This window comes from Microcaecilia unicolor, chromosome 3, assembly GCF_901765095.1.
Source record: "Microcaecilia unicolor chromosome 3, aMicUni1.1, whole genome shotgun sequence".
NCBI classification, from domain to species: Eukaryota; Metazoa; Chordata; class Amphibia; order Gymnophiona; family Siphonopidae; genus Microcaecilia; species Microcaecilia unicolor.
Genome location: NC_044033.1, coordinates 453,172,933 through 453,193,872, shown reverse-complemented (window position 1 = coordinate 453,193,872; position 20,940 = coordinate 453,172,933). Strand labels below are relative to the sequence as shown.

At 42.4% G+C, this 20,940-nt stretch overlaps 1 protein-coding gene across 1 annotated transcript in view; it reads left to right on the top strand.

Annotated features, from left to right (window-relative positions):
- The window catches only part of CSMD1 (CUB and Sushi multiple domains 1), a 2,896,277-nt gene that overhangs the window by 1,920,580 nt on the left and 954,757 nt on the right, over positions 1–20,940 (top strand). Inside the window, exon 15 of the mRNA XM_030195161.1 lies at positions 8,433–8,627. Within this exon, the coding sequence (XP_030051021.1) occupies positions 8,433–8,627 (195 nt within the window). The remainder of the gene's footprint in view (positions 1–8,432; positions 8,628–20,940) is intronic.

Sequence of the window (20,940 nt, the reverse complement as noted above, 5' to 3'; positions counted from 1 at the left end):
CATGACAGGGATTAGATCATTACATTCAATATGTATTAGTCCTACTTGATATCTTGTCAGCCTTTAATAAATCTATCCATGTCATCTTGTTAAAGTGCTTGGAAGCTCTAAATACATCATATATCTTTTATCCTGGTTCTCATCTTTTTAAATGAAAAAATTACAGAGTTTATGGTGCTTATTTTTGAAACATATGAACATCTCAAAAGGCCAAAATGGAAGTCCATCAAGTAATGCTTTTGCAAAGGCAGAGAAGGAACATCCAACACTGTAATATGTCCAAATAGCAAAAGGACTAATTTTGGACAAGACTAAGGAGGGTCCAAAATCAGGTCATCCAACAAAAATTACCAAAGAGGAAGAAACAACCCATTCTAAAAAGAAGGACGTCCTTATTTAGACCTGTTCAGGAACATCCAGGGTATAAAAAGGTGCTCTGATGACATCTCTGTAATCCCACAGTGGTTGCTATACCCCTCTCTCTCCTCTGCATGTGAAACTGAAGGGGGATATCAGGCCCCATGAAAGTTTCAAGTATTTATTTATAACTTTTGATATACCGCAATGGGTCTGGTTTTTATTTATTTATTAGGATTTATTTACCGTCTTTTTGAAGGCATTCACTCAAGGCAGTGTACAGCAAGAATAATTGAAACATAAGCAATAGACAATTACAGCAGTAAAAATATTCAAACAACAATACAAAGTATAGCATAGTATGCTACATTACAGTGCCAACACAATACACAATAAAACGCTTTAATAGACAGCATAGGGTGTAAGCAAGGTAGGCATCTAAGCAGTTAGCAAGCAAAATAAGGGGGGACAAGGAAGAGTGGAGATGAAAAAGTAGGAGCAGGGGAGAGAAAGGAATCATGGGCATTTTTGTCAAAACAGGAAGCAAGTCTGAGGAAAAGCCTAGTGGTTATTGTAGTAGATTGTAAACCAAGGGACCCAAGTTTGGGTCTTGCATTTGATATACCGCCTTTTTTGTGGGTAGAACCAAAGCGGTTTACATATATTTTATGCAGGTACTTTCTCTGTCTCTAGTGAGCTCACAATCTAACTTTTGTACCTGGGGCAATGAAGGGTTAAGTGACTTGCCCAGGATCAAAGGAGCTGCAGTAGGAATCAAACCCAGTTCCCAGCCCACTGTATTAATCATTAGGCTACTCCTCCCACTTTAGATCCTTTATTTTATTTTTTTTTTTATTGTGAGCTCTCCAGGAACAAAAAAATACTGTACTTTACTGTACCTAAATATATAAGTCACCTGCAAACCTGAAGGCTATTGAAGTAATGTACATTCAGGTACAATAGGTATTTCTCTGTTCCTAGAGGGCTCACAATTACAAAATAAAAGAGTTAAAAGTGGGATTTGAACCTGGGACCCTTGGTTTGCTGTCCACTGCCCTAACCACTAGGCTGCCCCTCTGCTCTGCATAGATGTTTGTGTGGCCATTTTCTAAGAATGCTGCCATACAGACATGTCCCTTGTTCCCCTTCCCCACCCTTGATCATAATTTGGATGTTCCAGTCTATAAAATGGCTGTTCATGCTGGACATCTCTAGCACACAGACATCTGTCTCACATTTTTTTTTTTGAACAGGAAATCTCAACATATTTCCTGTTTGAAAATACATGTGAGATTGGCATCTATTTGGAACATTCTGATGTAGATGTCCCTATTATGATTTGGATGTCCTTTCTAAAATGTTCCTTCACATGGGTTCTTCCTCTGCCTGAAGACTTTGAAGGCAGGTGTTCCACAAGGCTCTGCTTTGTCAGTTTTACTGTTCAATCTTTACATGACATCCATTTGATAGAAGTTCTGTAACATAAATGTTCATTACTGTATTTGTGCTGATGATAATGGAAGCCCAAGAAGAGGAAACCATAAACTGCAATAATACCAAGCAGTCCACAAAAAATATGCCTCTTCTCATGTCAAAGAAAACTTTATTCCAAGCACTCGGAAACAATTTTTCCATCATAAGACGCATATTCTGCTTTTTTTGTGGACTCCTTTATGCTGATGATATACAGTTTAATTTTCAATTGACTGCTCTTTTTCAATTCTCTCTGAAAACTTCAGCACTTTCTGTAGACAGTGATTAAGTAGATGACCCCTCATCCGTTAGCTTTACATTTATCTAAAACTGAGCTGTTAACTGTTAGCCCCTCTAAATCTCATGAGATCCCTTCCTATATGCTATTTAATAACAATAGGGTTCAGAGGTCAGAAGAGGTTTGTAGTTTAGGGATGAGCTTAAATACTATTGTATATAAAACATTACACTGTGTTTTCTAATGTGGGACTTCCCCCCCACACACTACGCCCAGATTTACAGTGGTGTTAACGTCAGGCTTTGGGTTTTTTTTTGCAAGTTATGTGCTTATGTTTCCATTAGCTTGGGACATCTGCAAAAAAAAAAAATAATAATAATGTGAAAGCATTTATTGCCTCCTATTTAGAAGGCACTAAGGGGCCTTTTTAATAAGCCATGGTAGGGCTATCGTGTGGTGGGAAAAAGGCCTTTTTTTAATGGGGCAGTAAATGGCCGTGTGCTAATATGAAAAATAGAACATGGCTATTTACTGCCTGAGCCCTTAAAGCCATCAATTTATTTATTTATTTATGTGTTTATTTATTAGGATTTGTTTACCGGCTTTTTCAAGGAGTTCACTCGAGGCAGTGTACAGTAAGAATAGATCAAATATGAGCAATTACAGCAGTAAAAATTTCAAATAACAATACAAAGTATGGCATAGAGGGGCATAATCGAATGGAAACGCCTATCTCCATGGGCGTTTATCTCCGAGAACGGGTCCGTGAAGGGGCAGGCCGAACCGTATTTTCGAAAAAAAATGGACGTTTTTGAGCTGGGCGTTTGGTTTTTTTTAGCGATAATGGAAACTAAAAACACTCAGCTCAAAAACATCCTAATCCAAGCCATTTGGTCGTGGGAGGGGCCAGGATTCGTAGTACACTCGCCCCCCCTGATATGCCAGGACACCAACTGGGCACCCTAGGGGTCAGTGTGGTGGACTTCAGAAAAAGCTCCCACATGCATAGCTCCCTTACCATGGGTGCTGAGCTCCTAACCCCCTCCCCCAAAACCCACTACCCACAAATGTAAAACACTACCATAGCTCTTAGGGGTGAAGGGGGCACCTACATGTAGGTACAGTGGGTTTTGGAGGCCTCCCATTTACCAGCACAAGTGTTGCAGGTGGGAGGGGGGATAGGCCTGGGTCCACCTGACTGAAGTGCACTGCTATACCCACTAAAAGAGCTCCAGGGACCTGCATACATGCAGGCCTCTAGGACTGGTTGCTGCTATATAACATTGGCACACCAGTTGACACCTGAAGACTAATCTCTCCAAAAACGTCCTTTATTGGAATAACCACCTTTACTCACAGTTAACTGCAGATCAGAGGTTGTGCCCCACTCGCAGTGAGTCTCCCTGGTACTGAGATTAGCAGTAGGTCAGAGCTGGCAGAATGCTGTACAATGCCCTCTTTCAGCCACATTCAAGGTAAGAACTAAGTTCTCTAACATGGCTAACACAGGAAAGGGAACTAAAACTGGCTTACAAAAATGGCCACTACCACATGGACTACAACAGGAAACACAACAGGGCACACTCTGACCCAGTAGGCAGGGGGAAAAGCACCATGGGAGAAGAGCCTACCACCACCAACATCGTGAGACTGTAACACAAGCTAATGAAATCACGGAGCCCAATACCCTACACCCACCACAATGCAATGCTGATGTGACCCTGTACTGCACCCGAGAGCCACATCTGACCCAGGGAAAGGCTGTGACAGGATCAAACACATTCTGTTGTCACGGAGGTGGGTACGGCATTTGAGGCTGGCATGGAGGCTGGAAAAAAAGTTTTTAAAGTGGGGGTTTTTTTTTGGCGGGAGGGGGTTAGTGACCACTGGGGGAGTCCGGGAAGGTCATCCCCGATTCCCTCCAGTGGTCATTTGGGCAGTTGGAGCACTTTTTTGGGACGTTTGTGAAAAAAAGGGTCCAAAAAAGTGACTCAAAATCGCGGTTTAAAAACGCCTTTTTTTTCGATTATCAGCTAAAGATGGGAGATTTCATCTGCCGGATGTAGATTGGAAGGTTCCGTCTGCCAAATCGGAAAGAAGTAGAGAGATCGTAGATGCTTTCCAAAGTGCTCTGCTCAGACAGATGGTGACGGAACCCACGAGGGAGGGAGGGAGCGATGCTGGATCTGGTGCTCCACAATGGGGATAGTGTGTCAAATGTGCGAGTGTGTGCACATCTGGGAAACAGTGACCATCAAACGGTTTGGTTTGATATAACGGCTGAAGTGGAGGGCGGCCACTCTAAACTCAAAGTCCTGGATTTCAAGCGTGCTGACTTTAGTAAAATGGGGGAATACCTGAGGAAGGAGATGATGGGCTGGGAGGACGAACAGGAAGTGGAAGGGCAGTGGTCCAGGCTGAAAGAAGCAATAAATAGGGCCACAGACCTTTATGTAAGGAGAGTAAATAAAAGCAAGAGGAAAAGGAAACCGATATGGTTCTCCAAGCAAGTGGCTGAGAAAATAAAGGCTAAAGAGTTGGCGTTCCAGAAAATATCAAGAAGAGGAACACGAGGAGGAAATACCGGATGAAACTGAAAGAAGCCAAGAGAGAGGTACGTCTGGCGAAGGCGCAAGCGGAAGAACAAATGGCTAGAAAGGGGTGACAAAATTTCTTCAGGTATATTAGTGAAAGAAGAAGGACTAAAAAGGGAATTGTGAGACTAAAAGATACAGCGAACCGCTATGTAGATAATGATGAAGAAAAAGCCAATTTACTAAATAGATACTTTTGTTCGGTTTTCACTGAAGAAAATCCTGGAGAAGGACCGCGAGGGACTGGCAAAAGTACACCTGAGAATGGAATGGATATAGCACCGTTCACGGAAGAGAGTGTGTATCAACAACTTGGAAAGCTAAAGGTGGACAAAGCCATGGGACCGGACGGGATCCACCCCAGAATATTGAGGGAGCTCAGAGAGGTCCTGGCGGGTCCTCTTAAAGATTTGTTTAATAAATCCTTGGAGACTGGAGAGGTTCCGAGGGACTGGAGAACGGCGGAGGTGGTACCTCTTCACAAAAGTGGTGAATAGGGAAGAAGCTGGAAACTACAGGCCGATAAGCCTCACTTCGGTTATTGGAAAAGTAATGGAAGCCATGCTGAAGGAAAGGATAGTGAATTTCCTAGAAGCCAACAAGCTGCAAGATACGAGACAACATGGTTTTACCAGAGGGAAATCATGCCAAACGAATCTCATTGAATTCTTTGATTGGGTAACTGGAGAATTGAATCATCGACGTGCTATAGACGTAATCTACTTAGATTTTAGCAAAGCTTTTGACACGGTTCCTCACAGGAGGCTCTTAAATAAACTAGATGGGCTGAAGATAGGTCCCGAAGTGGTGAACTGGATTAGGAACTGGTTGACGGACAGACGACAGAGGGTGGTGGTAAATGGAGTTCGCTCGGAGGAGGGAAAGGTGAGTAGCGGAGTGCCTCAGGGATCGGTGCTGGGGCCGATTCTGTTCAATATATTTGTGAGTGACATTGCCGAAGGGTTAGAAGGTAAAGTTTGCCTATTTGCGGATGATACTAAGATTTGCAACAGAGTGGACGCCCGGGAGGGAGTGGAAAGCATGAAAAGGGATCTGAGGAAGCTAGAAGAATGGTCTGAGGTTTGGCAATTAAAATTCAATGCAAAGAAATGCAAAGTGATGCATTTATGGAGTAGAAACCCACGAGAGACGTATGTGTTAGGCGGGGAGAGTTTGATAGGTACTGAGGGGGAGAGGGATCTTGGGGTGATAGTATCCGAGGATCTGAAGGCGACGAAACAGTGTGACAAGGCGGTGGCTGTAGCGAGAAGGTTGCTAGGCTGTATAGAGAGAGGTGTGATCAGCAGAAAAAAGGAAGTGTTGATGCCCCTGTACAAGTCGTTGGTGAGGCCCCACCTGGAGTATTGTGTTCAGTTTGGAGGCCGTATCTTGCGAAGGATGTTAAAAAAATGGAAGCGGTGCAAAGAAAAGCTACGAGAATGGTATGGGATTTGCGTTCCAAGACGTATGACCAAAGACTTGCTGACCTGAACATGTATACCCTGGAGGAAAGGAGGAACAGGGGTGATATGATACAGACGTTCAAATACTTGAAAGGTATTAATCTGCAAAAAAATATTTTCCGGAGATGGGAAGGCGGTAGAACGAGAGGACATGAAATGAGATTGAAGGGGGGCAGACTCAAAAAAGATGTCAGGAAGTATTTTTCATGGAGAGGGGGGTGGATGCTTGGAATGCCCTCCCGCGGGAGGTGGTGGAGATGAAAACGGTAACGCAATTCAAACATGTGTGGGATATGCATAAAGGAATCCTGTGCAGCAGGAATGGATCCTCAGAAGCTTAGCTGAAATTGGGTGGCGGAGCAGGTGGGGAGAAGAGGGTTGGTGGTTGGGAGGCTAGGATAGGGGAGGGCAGACTTATACGGTCTGTACCAGAGCCGGTGATGGGAGACGGGACTGGTGGTTGGGAGGCGGGAAATACTGTACTTATACGGTCTGTGCCCTGAAAAAGACAGGTACAAATTCAAGATATGAGTTTATCTTGGGCAGACTAGATGGACCATGCAGGTCTTTTTCTGCTGTCATCTACTATGTTACTATGTTACTATGAGGCATATTTTCAAAGCACTTTGGGAGGCTAAGTTCCATATGTTTCTATGGAACTTTGGGAGGCTAAGTACTTTGAAAATAAGCCTCTATGTAAGACACCCATCTCTCCTCGGCTGATAACCACGCCCCAGTTCCGCCTCCAACACGCCCCCTTCAACTTTATTCGCTCCTGCGACGGAGTGCAGTTGGAAACGCCCAAAATCGGCTTTCGATTATACTGATTTGGTCGCCTTTGCGAGACAAACGTCTATCTCCCGATTTAGGTCGCACTATAAGCGTTTTTCTCTTTCAAAAATAAGCTGGATAGTATACTACTTACAATGTCAACACAATATGTAATAGAGCATTTTAATTGACAGTGAAGGGTGAAGCAAAGATGTAACATATAGATAGGTAAAAGAGTAAGAAGAGTTAGAAAGTAAGGTGACTAATTTAAAGAAAGTTGCACATGAAGTCATAGAGATGGTTTAACATGCCTTCAGTATGTGCAGCCCGTGTCACTCCTTGTGTGTGTGACTGAGACTAACGAGTTAGTTACGTCTTCCATGAGGCCTGGTTGAAGAGTCAAGCTTTCACCTGCTTCCTGATGTATTGACAGTCTTGTGTTAAGCGGAGCCTTTCAGGGAGTGCATTCCAGAGTGTTGAGGCTACTCCAGAGAAGGCTCGCTTGCGGGTATCACATTGTGTAATGTCTTTTGGAGAGGGTGTGGTTAGTGATAGTCCTTGAGAGGACCTTAGTGTCCTTGGCGGTGTGTAGAGGATCATCCTCTTCTTCAGGTACTCAGAGCCATTTCCTTTAAGAGCCTTGGCAGAAAGAGCTCACACGCTACTCATGCGGTAATCAGGCAATACACGCCAACTTGGAATTACTGCCAGGCACCTGCACTACCTTGGCATCATGTCGATTTGGTGCACACTACCACATGATAGCCCTACCATGGCTTAGTAAAAGGGCCCATTAGTGCCTCCTAAATAGAGGCAGTAAATGCTCCCACATTATTATTATTTATTTATTTATTTATTTTATTTTTTGCAGATGTCCCAAGCTAATGGGAACATAAGCACATAATCTGCAAAAAAAAAAAAAAAAGCTTGACTGTAAATCATTGTAAAGAACTGTAAATCAGGGCTTAGTGTGTGTGAAAGTCCCACATTAGAAAACACAGTGTAGTGTTTTATATAAAATAGTATTTAAGCTCATCCATAGACTACAAACCTCTTCTGACATTTTTTGCAGATGTCCAAACTAATGGGACATAGCACATAACCTGCAACCCCCCCCCCCCCCCACCACCGCCAAAAAAAAAAAAAGCCTGACTTTAACACCACTGTAAATCAGGCTTAGTATGTGGGAAAGTCCCACATTAGAAAATGCTAAGCCCAGATTTCACCACACCCTAGTAGATGGGCCCCTTAATTTGTTTGTATCAGGGATGTTCTATAGTTGCTTACTGGTTAAAATCTAAAGCCTAGAATATATCTGTTCCCTTCAGTATAGCTAGAACATTTCTGTAATAAGCTTTAGCATTTTTAACCATGCATTTCACAGTTTGATTTTACAATCACTACATTATTGCATAGCTGTATGCATTTTTAATACATGTTAAAAATTTAAAACAGGCAATATTGATACATATGAACTTATTATATCCAAAAGCAGCAACTATTTCTGCACAAAAATACCTTTTATTTCTTTCACAGCCTTTGGTCAGAATGAATGCCATGATCCTGGAATTCCCATCAATGGAAGGCGTTTTGGGGATAGGTTTCTGCTTGGGAGTTCTGTTTCTTTTCACTGTGATGAAGGTTTCATAAAAACTCAGGGCTCCGAATCCATTACTTGCATAATCCAGGAAGGAAATGTTGTCTGGAGTTCAACAGTCCCACGATGTGAAGGTAAAGGTTTGACAATCTTTTCAGTACTTCTGTATTTGTAATAACACTGTAGCACTATTTTTTCTGCTTAACACACATTTAACTCATATGAAGGGAAAAAAATAGAACATATGTTTTAATTGGAGTTTTTCCAGTGCGTCTGAAAGAGAATAGATAGAATTTAAGCAGAGGCACTTCATAATCTGTGCTTAGAAAACGCTGACCTGTAGTATTCATGAGCATTAGCATCAGTTCCTCCAAGAACTAAACATGTTCATACATATTATTTGCATATGTATTAGCATTTGCTTCAATGTAACAGCATGTATACAAATGCTCCAAATTTAAAATAATTAGCTTACATTGGGGTCCTTTTACAAAGCTGCAGTAAAAAGTGGCCAACAGTAGTGTGGGCACATCTGTTGGGCATGCGCTTGGCCACGTTTTACTGCAGGTGTGGAAAAGGTCAGAAATGGGCATGTGCTAATATTAAAACTAGCACGTGCTTATTTACAGCCTGAGCCCTTACCACCACCCATTGACCTAGTGGTAAGGGCTCACGTGCTACCCAAATGGTAACCATGCAGTGCACACCAACATGAGCATGCTGCCGGTTACCAAAGAGAACACCCCCCCCCCCACGGTAGAAAATTATTTTCTACCACAGGATTCGGCGCACGCCAACATCGAATTACCACCGGGTGCACGCGCTATCCCTGTGGTAGTGCTGATTGGGCATGTACTACTCACGCATTAGCTCTCCTGCACCTTTGTAAAAGGGACCCATAATTAATTAAATATTAACTCAGACTTTCACATTATTCAAAATTTTTTGTAAGAAAGAGACACTAAAAAGACAAGAATTAAAAAAGAGTGTGCAAGATGATAGCATTAACTAAATATGAACACTAACGAACTATTTTACAGAGGGACAACTGAACTTCAGTTTCAGTTTTGATGCTTAAGTAGAGAGGTGTGGTAGCCGTATTAGTCCACTCTTAAAGGTTATCAATAGAAATCAAACAAAATAAAACATGGAAAAGAAATAAGTTGATACTTTTTTATTGGACATAACTTAATACATTTCTTGATTAGCTTTCGAAGGTTGCCCTTCTTCGTCTGAAACTGCTTGAAATCTATATTAGGCCTTGTTTCGGTTTTGGCTGAAAATGACAGTGGGCTATCAGCTGAGACCAAAACTTAGTGCTGTGTCCCATAATTCCCTTGCTCCATCCCTTGAACAAATGTAACCCCCATTTTTTCTTCCATGAGCAGAAGTAGCCCCCCTCCTGGACCCCTCTCCCACCAATGTCTTCCCTCAACCAATCCTTAGGCCCTTCTAGGCCTACCTTACAATATGTGGTGGTCTAGTGGTATAGTTGGTGAAGGAGTAAACCCCATTCACAATTGCCCTTGCCAGCTCTGTTGTCAAAATTGCTGCCATGACCATTAGCAGCAGTCTTATGCCACTACAGTTGACAAACACTCTTGGTTCAAACTCTTGATGTCTTTTTGCCACACTGAACTCTCTCCTCAAAGTGCCTTCACCTCCAACCCCCCATTCACTTTCTCCCCAGACTCTGGCTGAGTACTTTCATGATAAGGTTCACAAGATTAACCTTGAATTCTCAACTAAGTCACCTCCACCTCTCCTTCCCTCAGTCTATTTCTCAACCCTCCTTCAACTCCTGCCTCCTTTTCTTCCTTTTCTGAAATCACTGAAGAGGGAACTGCACATTTTCTTTCCTCCTCAAAACCAGGGCCGTTGAGAGGGGGGGGGGGGCAAAATTCCTCGGGCCCGGGCCTCCAAGGGGGACCCAGTGCTGGGGTCAGGCCGCCGGTGCTGCAGTTCCTACTACTACTACTACTGTTTAACATTTCTAAAGCGCTACCAGGGTTACGCAGCGCTGTACAATTCAAACATAGAAGGACAGTCCCTGCTCAAGGAGCTTACAATCTAAAAGACAGGTGTACAATCTAGAGACAAGTGTCCAGTCAAAGACAAGTGTAGAGTCCGACTAATAGGGCATGCTATATTTCACGGAAGGTTAGGTGCCGAAAGCAGCATTGAAGAGGTGAGCTTTAAGCAGAGATTTGAAGATGGGTAAGGAGGGGGCTTGGCGTAGGGGTTGAGGAAGATTGTTCCAGGCATAGGGTGAGGCAAGGCAGAATGAGCGGAGCCTGGAGTTGGCAGTGGTGGAGAAGGGAACTGAAAGGAGGGATTTGTCCTGGGAGCGGAGGTTACGGGCAGGAACATAGGGGCACATGAGGGTAGAGAGGTAGTGAGGAGCAGTAGACCGGGTACATTTGTAGGTAAGGAGGAGAATCTTGAATTGAATGCGGTATCTGATCGGAAGCCAGTGAAGTGACTTGAGGAGAGGGGTGATGTGAGTATATCGGTTCTGGCGGAATATAAGACGTGCGGCAGCGTTCTGGACGGATTGAAGGGGGGATAGATGGCTAAGTGGGAGGCCGGTGAGGAGCAAGTTGCAGTAGTCAAGGCGAGAGGTAATGAGAGCTTGGACGAGAGTTCGTGTGGTGTGCTCAGATAGGAAAGGGCGAATTTTGCTGATGTTGAAGAGGAAGAAGCGACAGGTCTTGGCAGTCTGTTGGATATGGGCAGAGAAAGAGAGGGAGGAGTCGAAGATGACTCCGAGGTTGCGGGCAGATGGGACGGGGAGGATGAGGGTGTTATCAACTGAGATAGAGAGTGGAGGAAGAGGAGAGGTGGGTTTGGGTGGAAAGACGAGGAGCTCGGTTTGGCCATGTTTAGCTTCAGGTGGCGGTTGGACATCCAGGCAGCAATGTCCAGATAAGCAGGCCGATACCTTGGCCTGGGTCTCCGTGGTGATGTCTGGTGTGGAGAGATATAGCTGGGTGTCATCAGCATAAAGATGATACTGAAAACCATGAGATGAGATCAGTGAGCCTAGGGAGGAGGTGTAGATTGAGAAGAGAAGCGGTCCAAGGACAGATCCCTGGGGAACTCCAACAGATAGTGGGATGGGAGGGGAGGATCCATGAGAGTGTACTCTGAAGGTGCGGTGGGAGAGTAAGAGGAGACCAGGAGAGGACAGAGCCTTGGAACCCAAAAGAGGACAATGTGGCAAGAAGTAAGTCATGATTGACAGTGTCAAACGCAGCAGATAGATCGAGGAGGATGAGGATGGAATAGTGGCCTCTGGATTTGGCGAGGAGCAGGTCGTTGCAGTGGGTACAGTGGGTTTGGGGGTTGGACGACTAATAAGCATTAAGCAGCACAATTGTAACAGGTAGGGGGGGATGGGCCTGGGTCCACCTGCCTGAAGTCCACTGCACCCCCTAACAACTGCTCCAGGGACCTGCATACTGCTGCCAGGGAGGTGGGTATGACATTTGAGGGTTAAAATAAAAAATTGTGAAACATCATTTGTTGTGGTGGGAGGGGGTTAGTGACCACTGGGGGAGTCAGGGGAGGTCATCCCCGATTCCCTCTGGTGGTAATCTGGTCATTTAGGGCACTTTTTGGGGCCTTATTCGTGAAAAAAACAGGGTCCAGGAAAAGTGCCCTAAATTCTAGCTACAAACGCATACTTTTTTTCATTATCGGCGAAAGGCGCCCATCTCTGTTCGGGTGATAACCACGCCCCAGTCCCGCCTTCACCACGCCTCTGACACACCCCCGTCAACTTTGTACGCTTCCTCGATGGAGTGCAGTTGAAAACGTCCAAGTTCGGCTTTCAATTATACCGCGTTATTCGTTTTTGGGAGATAAACGCCTATCTCACGATTTAGGTCGCAATATAGGCGTTTTTGTCTTTCGATTATAAGCTGGAGAGTCTATTTGTGCAGTGAGTTGTGGCATGTGCAGGGTTTAGAATTTTCACATGCATGAGCCTGGTATAATGAGTGATGTCATCAGAAAAGTTCAGTTGGAAAAGCTGAAGAGAGACAGAGGCAAGTGTGGCTGCAGTCTGAGTTTTAGGCAGAATTTAGAGATAAAAGAGGTTATCTAGTTTCAGGATTTTTAGTAGTCTGGGAGGAAAAGGGTACTGTTTCAGGGAGAAAGGGGAAAGAAAACTTCTGTTTACAGGGGATGAGAAAAACATTGGAAACCAGAAATTTATTTTAGTTGATGTCAGAGCTCTGAAAAGAGTTTGAAGAGCTTGGGATATGACTTGGGATTAAAAGAGAAAGTTATTAATTTCATAGTTTCATTATAAAAGGGAACTGGTGTTTTGAGAGGCTGGTTTTAAAGGAAAAGAAAAAGAGCTTTTAAGAAAAAAAACAGATTCAGGGAAGAGTAATTTCAGGGAATACTGTGGGTTTTTGTTTAATAATTTCTGGTTGCTTTCCTGAGTTTGCTGGGGAGAAAGAGAAAAGCAGAGCTGAAAAACAGTTTAGAATGACCAGTGCTGTATTGAAGCTGAAGTGACCTTAAACTTGAGGCAGCTTTAGAATGTTGGGGTCTGCATAGGGAGCAGTGCTGGAAGCTGCTTAGTGACTGACAAAATCTGAGACTTGACATGTTGTAGAATTTATGGGTTCTACAGTGAGAAAGGTTGAGGTGCTGCATTGTTGTGTGGAGCATTGTTGAGAGTGTAGTGTGCATTAAAAGACCTTATGGAATTTTGGGGATATTAGCAAAGGGACTAATAATTATATTTTGTTTTCAGAATTAGTTAGTATACACGGCTTTTCTGCCAAAGAAGACACTGATTCAGCTGCACACACAGGGAGTCAGGGTCTTCCTTCTTTGATTTCTTTGAGAAAGTTAGTAGGTTCTGAAGACACCCTAAAGATCCAAGGAGGGGATCCAGAGACTGAACCAGCTGCTGAGAACCTAAAGTACCCACCGCAAGAAAGCGACGGAGCCGGTGAAGTTGTTTTTTTAATACATTTTTTTTTTTGGTGTGCACACTAAGTTTTATTTTTAAAGGCAAATGTCAGTATTGGTGGCATTTTTACATGAACATTGGAACTGAATCTAGAAAAGGGATTAAAAGGCTAGTTTATAAATTACTTATTTGAGAATTAGGATGTTAGAATAGTTTTAGTTTTTTTTAATAAACGTTAATTTGTAACACTTACCTTAATTTGATAAAGGCTCTGATAGTTTGTTTGTTTTTTTTTGTGGGGAAAAGCACTGTGACATTTTCAGGGCCTGTTCCGTCAAGTGAGCACTCATGACATCATAGTGGGGGTTTACACTTACCTGATGCCCCGGGTGGATGATTTGATAGAATAGCTGGGGGGCACTATTTATTAACCATTTAACAAAGGGATACTGGAAAATCCCATTGGAGGAAGATTCACGGGAAAAGCCTGCTTTCATTACTCATCAGGGTTTATATCAGTTCACGGTGTTGCCCTTTGGACTCCATGGGGCTCCAGCTATGTTTAAAAGTAATTAATCAAATACTGAAACCACACCAGGCCTATACTCAGGCCTATCTAGATGATGTAGTGGTCTTCTCTACTACATGGGAGAAGCATCTAGCATAGTTAGGGGCAGTCTGTGAGGCTGTCAGGCAGGTGGATCTCACAGCTAACCCAAAAAGTTTGTCCTCGGGCACAAAGAGGTACAGTACCTTGGTCACTGTGTGTTGGGGGAGGAGGGTCAAGAAAAGCCCATATCCTTGGAAGTGGAGGCTATCCAAAAGATATAAGTGCCAAAAACTAAGAGACAGCTAAGGGCTTTTCTAGGCCTAGTTGAGTACTATAGGAAAATCCTGGTTTGCAGAGTTAGCCATTGACTTAACAGTTATGTTGCAAAATTCACGGCCCAATAAGCTGAAGTGGGATAGGGTGGCTGACTGGGCCTTTGCCAATTCAAAGAAAGCCTTGTGTAAGGATCCTGTGCTTCAGAATGTTGATTTTAGTTGAGAATTCATCTTACAGATGCCTCAGGGTTGGGTTTAGGGGCCATATTAAGCCAAAAGATAGGGGAAGATGAGCACCCCTTGTTTTACCTGAGTAGGAAGTTAACCGAGGCAGAACAACGCTATGCTACAACAGAGAAGGAATGTTTGGCTATAAAGTGGGTGGTAGAGTCCCTCTAGTACAGTTGGACACTTGTCTAGATAAATCGGTTCGGAGCCCTTTAAAAACACTGACCGATTAAGAGAGAGATCAGCCACCCCCCCTCCCCATTCCTACTGGAAAGCACTGCTGAAAACAAGAAATTTATAAAACCTATATGCATCCAGTAGCAGCTGTAAATTCCAATGTTGATCTCTGTAATCATAAATGTCCATTCACCTTGTGAAATGGGGAATACATATGTAAATTATCCGCCATGGTCTGCCCAAACTCCACCCCTTTGTCAGATATACATAGTTCAGATTTACACATGTAAATCCAGGTTTTCCAAAACTGCTTTTTCTACATTTATTCAGAGCACATGTTTAAAGGCTTATATTTGCACATGTAAATCAGGAGTGGGACTTCTAAAACAAGGGCTGAGGTAATTTAAAATAGAATAAAATTAGTTTGTAATTAAAGTCTGATGCTACTGAACAAAAGCAGTATACAAAACACCATTTGAGCTTTAAAAAATCATTGTAGACTTTCATCTATTATTTCGTTTTGCTTATAAGAAATGAAGACTCCTTGTAATGTGAAATTTACAGTGTGTTTTATCAATGCACACATAATAGAACTTTTGTTAGAACAGCATTCCATCTTTATTTGAGATGAAAAAGAAAACAACAAATAATTGATATGAAGGGAATTGGTTTGAAGAGAATCTAACTTCTAGATTTACTTCAGGGAGCAAAAATCTCAGCTTGGTATAGCTAATGTTTGTTATAAATATTGATAAAATGGAGTCACTTAACTAACCTGATTACAAAGAGCAGTGAGCTTTTTAGTACTGTGTAACATTTTTAAACTAATTTGAAGCAGATTAAAGATTTGCAATCACATAGAATAGTGCCCTCAGTAGAAACATATTACAGTATGAAATAGTCACAAAAATATCTGATAATAGTCTCAGAAGACTGATGATAGGACAATAAATTATACTGCTAGACAGTCAATATTGCACAATTGTACACTGGGATCAAAAAGTTCGGCCAGAAATCCTTCTGGAAAGTGAGGTTAATGTTCCTTGGCAAGTTAATGTATAAATGAAATAAACTGATTTTATTACTGTGTGACAGTTGCATGATACCGTGTCTGCCATGAAAAATGAAAAACACATTTATAGAATGCAAACAGAATAAAAATGTGCAGTTCTCCCAAATCTAACAATTGTTAGAATAGAAATTATGCACAGTTGTGCATTGCTATGCAGCAGAGATTCTCAATCCAGTCCTCAGGACTTAACCAGCCAATCAGAGTTTGAGAAGATCTACAATTAATGTGCACGAGAAACACTGGCATACATTTTCTCTCTTGAATACAAATCTAACATAACTCATGCATATTCATTACGGATATCTTGAAATCCTGATTGGCTTGATATGTTCCAAAAACTGGATTGAGAACCATTGTTTTAAAGCATGAAAACTATATTCAGACCTAATACTACAGCATGAAGATAGGTAGATGAACTATCTATGTATCTGTATGCCCAATATTCAACAACTCTATTAAAATTATTTTTTTTTGTGTAGTCCCATTAAACATTATTTGGAAAATATCACCACTATTTGATAACCTTTGGCCAAAGTCCCACCCCCAGATAATTCATTCTCCTCCTTTTGTTATAAAGATAACTTTTGGCTGGCCATTGAGTTGTTTGGCTAAAATTTGAGAGGTCAGCACAAAATGTTTATACATGAATTTAGCACTGATGCTAACCATACAAGTCTTTTTGAAAATGTATCCTCATGTTTAAAGAAACAGCAATGGAAGATTAATGGTTATAATTTTCTTTATTCTATATCAGAAACAACTTAAAGACAGGGAAAAGTCTAATTTATTTAAAAATATATTTGGTAGGTCACAAAAGAATGGCAGAAAAGAACCAATCTAATATCTAAATCTGTGAAAGAGTATGTGGAATAAGCCCAATTCCTCTCAAGTACCTTCTCACACAGGGTCACATTGAGAGAGTTTTAGCTCTAGACTGCTAAGCCAGGAGGGTGTGGTCTAGTCAAGGGGAAGGAAAACCCAGAGTGTGGGACCAAGATAAGGAGACCTAAAGCAGGAAGAAACAACTTTTCAAGGTAGACCTCCATGAGTTAAGGACAAAAAGCCAGAAGAGTGATCAAGGTAGGGAAGTTCAGTTGAATATCATCAATTGCTCACTTAATTGCTTAATAAAAGCCAGGCTCTTCCTTGTTTATTAAATGCTGACCTTTAACTTAATGCTCTTGTGTAGATGCAGACTAGCTGTGGCCTGCAAGAACCATTCTCTTAGGGGTCCCTTTACCAAGCTGTGGTAAAAAGGGCCTTACGGTAGTGGCGGAGGCCGCTTTTCCCAAGCACCAGGGCCCTTTTTACTGCAGTAGGTAAAAAGCCCCTAAAACTAAAATGGCCATGCTCTAAGATTACTCTTACTGTGTGGCCATGTAGCAGGGAGTACTTACCGCCACCCATTGAGGTGATGGTAAGGGCTCCCGCAGTAACCTGGAGGCAGTAACTAGGCAGCAAGCGTTTCTGGCAGTTATTTTCTGGTGTGCCAGAAATGGCGTTCAGTTGAGGAAGAACTACCGCTGGTGGCCACGTTAGGCTGATGGTAGTTCCGGCTTGCTGCACTGTAAGCCCATTGCCACACAGCAACCCTTTCGTAGTACCTGGTCAAAATAGCCCTGACAAAATGGCCCTGACAAAATAGCCCCGACAAAAAAGCTCTAAACAAAAATGTTCCTGACATAATAGCCCCTGACATAACAGCCACTGTCAAAATGGCCAGCCCACAATATAGCCCTTGACAAATTAGCCCCCTGACAAAAGGGCCTGATCAGGCTGCCCAGAATATGGCACTGCACTTTTTCTAGGGGGATATTTTGTTAAGGGGGGTATTTTGTCTAGGGACTATTTTGTCAAGGGTTATTTTGTAGGAAAGGGCCATTTTGTCAAGGGCTATTTTGTTACCAGGCTGTTTTGTCATGGCTTTTTTGTCGGGGCTATTTTGTCAGGGCTATTATGTCAGGGGGCCCCCTTTCATAAATTTCGTAAATTCGTAAATGGGCCCCTTAGTACTAATGGAATTACAAGAGGATTATGGGCCAGATTATATATATGGCTCTCAAATTTGCAAGCAGACATTTGGTTGCGCACCCAATTTGTATGCACAGTTTAATTGGTTAATGAGACAATTTGCACTAATAATTGGGCACTAATAATTGACCTAGCAGTAAAGTCTCACACAGTAACTGGGCAGTAATGGTCTACGCGAGTCAAATGCCACTTGACGCGCTTAGCTGCCGCACACCAGAAAATAAAAAATATTTTTCGGGTGCGTGTAGCGGATGTGTGCCAAAATTACTGTGAGAGCCATGTGGTAACCGGGCGGTAACTCCAATTTGGCACACATTGGGCGCGCTTAGGTGCCTACACGGCTTAGTAAAAGGGCCCCTTAGTACTGCTGCGTATCGAGGGATTAGGTGAAAACAGGTGATTTAAGCAGGCAGGAGTATCTCCTGATCACTTAAATCACTTTGAATATCAATTAGATTGTTTCCTTTGACTTAAGAATCAAGGGATATTGCCACTACCCATTGATTAATTAATTAGTTCCTCCTGAGTCTTTCTAAAAAATTCAAGTACTTGCAGGTATATGCATTGGAATTTCAAATGGCATTAACCTTTCTAAATTCTGTGCAAAAACCTTGTGGTTTCAGACCTCATGGACAAAAGAAAAAAGAAGAAAGACAATAGAACAGCTTCAGCAGCTCTTCTTTCAGTGCTTTCTTTAACTTTTCTGGTATTAAGTGTGGCCTTCATTTTAACATATCAACCAGTTTTATCTTGATATGGTAAGAAATAAGTAGGAGACTAAGAACTTGGGAACACTCAGGCTTATTTTCGAAAGAGAAGGGTGCCCATCTTTCGACACAAATCGGGAGATGGGCGCCCTTCTCTCAGAGTCGCCCAAATCGGCATAATCGAAAGCTGATTTTGGGCGTGCCCAACTGCTTCCCGTCATGGGGACGACCAAAGTTCATGGGGGCGTGTTGGAGGTGTAGCGCAGGTGGGACTAGTGCATGCCTAACAGATGGGTGTCCTCAAGCGATAATGGAAAAAAGAAGGGGTCCCTGATGAGCACTTAGCCTACTTTACTTGGTCCATTTTTTCTTACGACCAAGCCTCAAAAAGGTGCCCGAACTGACCAGATGGCCAACAGATCGAATCGGGGATGACCTCCCCTGACTCCCCCAGTGGGGGGCTCTTCAGCTTGGAGATGAGGCAGCTAAGGGGAGATATGATAGAGGTCTATAAGATAATGAGTGGAGTAGAACAGGGGTATTGGTCCGAGAACTTTTGCGTTGCTTTTTTCTGGCTTACAAGATAACTCCAAATATGGGTCTTCTTGAAATTCAGCTTAAGATTTTACATAATGCTTATCTCACTAGAAGCAAAGGCAAGGCAATGGGCCTATGGGACTCAGAGGAGTGTGATAAATGTTTGAAAACTATGGGCAATATAGTACATCATTTTCTGGAGTGTCCTGTGCTGCAGGCTTTCTGGAGGGGGGGGAGGTCCTTGCTCATTTGTAAGAGGTTTGGGGTAATTCTTTGGAATGGAACTACAGGGTTATGCTCCTGGGTTTAGTTTCAGATTTGGTCTCTCAAGGGCTATCTATTTACCAGTATTGGTTCACCCTTTTGGCTTTAGTACTGGCCAAAAAAGTAATTTTACAGCACTGGGTAGATCAATCTCCCCCCCTCCCCCCTTCTTAAAAGGTATGCTAGTATGAGACAGATGGCGGGGTTGGAAGGAGGAGGGTCCTTTGAATATATGTGGGGGTGCCCCCCCTCCGTGCAATACTTTGTGGCAGAGGAGTTTTGAGCGGTTGCCACAGTTGTCCTGTACACAGAGCAGTGCACACTGACATAGCTTATACGAGCTAAGAAGGGACAGGACTCAGCCTCAAGGGGGGGAGGAAGTTTAGAGATATAAAAGAGAGATTGCCACAGCTCCATTGTGTTATGCTGCCTGGATGTGCCAAAGTGTTTTCTAGCCTATATTAGCTGGTAGGGCAGTTATTGTTAGCAATATGTTCTTGCATCAGGCACTTATTGTATCTTTATTTTATGTTTTCTACATCTTTCATGTTGATGGGTGCATGCATGTACTGTGTTTGTGCGATTCTCTTGTCAAAAAAATATTATAAAAAAAAAAAGAAGTGAATCACTTGTTTACTCTTTCCAAAAATATTAGGACTAGGGGGCATGCAATGAAGCTATTAAGTAGTAAATTTAAAACAAATTAGAAAATGTTTCTTCACTCAACGTGTAATTAAACTCTGGAATTCATTGCCTGACAATGTAGTAAAAGCATTTAGCTTATCAGGGTTTGAAAAAGGTTTAGATAATTTTTCAAAACAGTGGTTCCCAAACCTGGGGCCCTGTTTCTAAGGTATGCTAGCATTTTGTAGTGCATGCTAAAATTAGCACACACTAAACACTAGAGACATCCATATATTCCTTTAGGTGTCTCTAATATTAGTGCTTCTTTAGCACGGCTTAGTAAACAGGGCCTCTGGTCCTGGAAGCACTCCATCTCGTCAGGTTTTCAGGGTATCCATAATGAATATTCATGAGAGATATTTGCATGCACTATCCCTGCCGCATGCAAATCTTTCCCATGCATATTCATTATGGATACCCTGAAAACCTGACTGGATGGGGTGCCTCCAGGACCAGGTTTGGGAACCACTGTCCTAAAAGAAAAGTTCATAAGCCAATATTAACATGGATTTGGGAAAATCCACTGCTTATTTCTAGGATATGCAGCATAAAATCTATTTTACTGTTTTAGGTTCTTGTCAAGTACTTGTGACCTGGATTGTACACTGTAGGAAACATGATACTGGGCTTGATGGACCTTCGGTCTGTTCCAGTATGGCAACACTTATGTTGATTGACTTTTTTTTCTTATGTTCAAGAAGGATATTTGGAACTACTAGGGAGAAGATACAAACTTCTAGTGGAGATTTCTAGTTGTGCCTATGTCTTTGTTAAACAGATTTCATAGAAGAGAGGAAAGGGTTGAGGAAAGTATAGGACAGTATTTTGTAAGCATTCATGAGGACAGTTAAGATTTATGTAAGATTTTTTTTTATTTTTGGATACCTGGAACTTATTAGATCAGAGGCCAGAATCTTAAACTGATTGAACAAATGCTTACTTTAAAATTTTCAGAAGCAAAAATGATGCAGTTGATAAGTTTTTGAAATAGT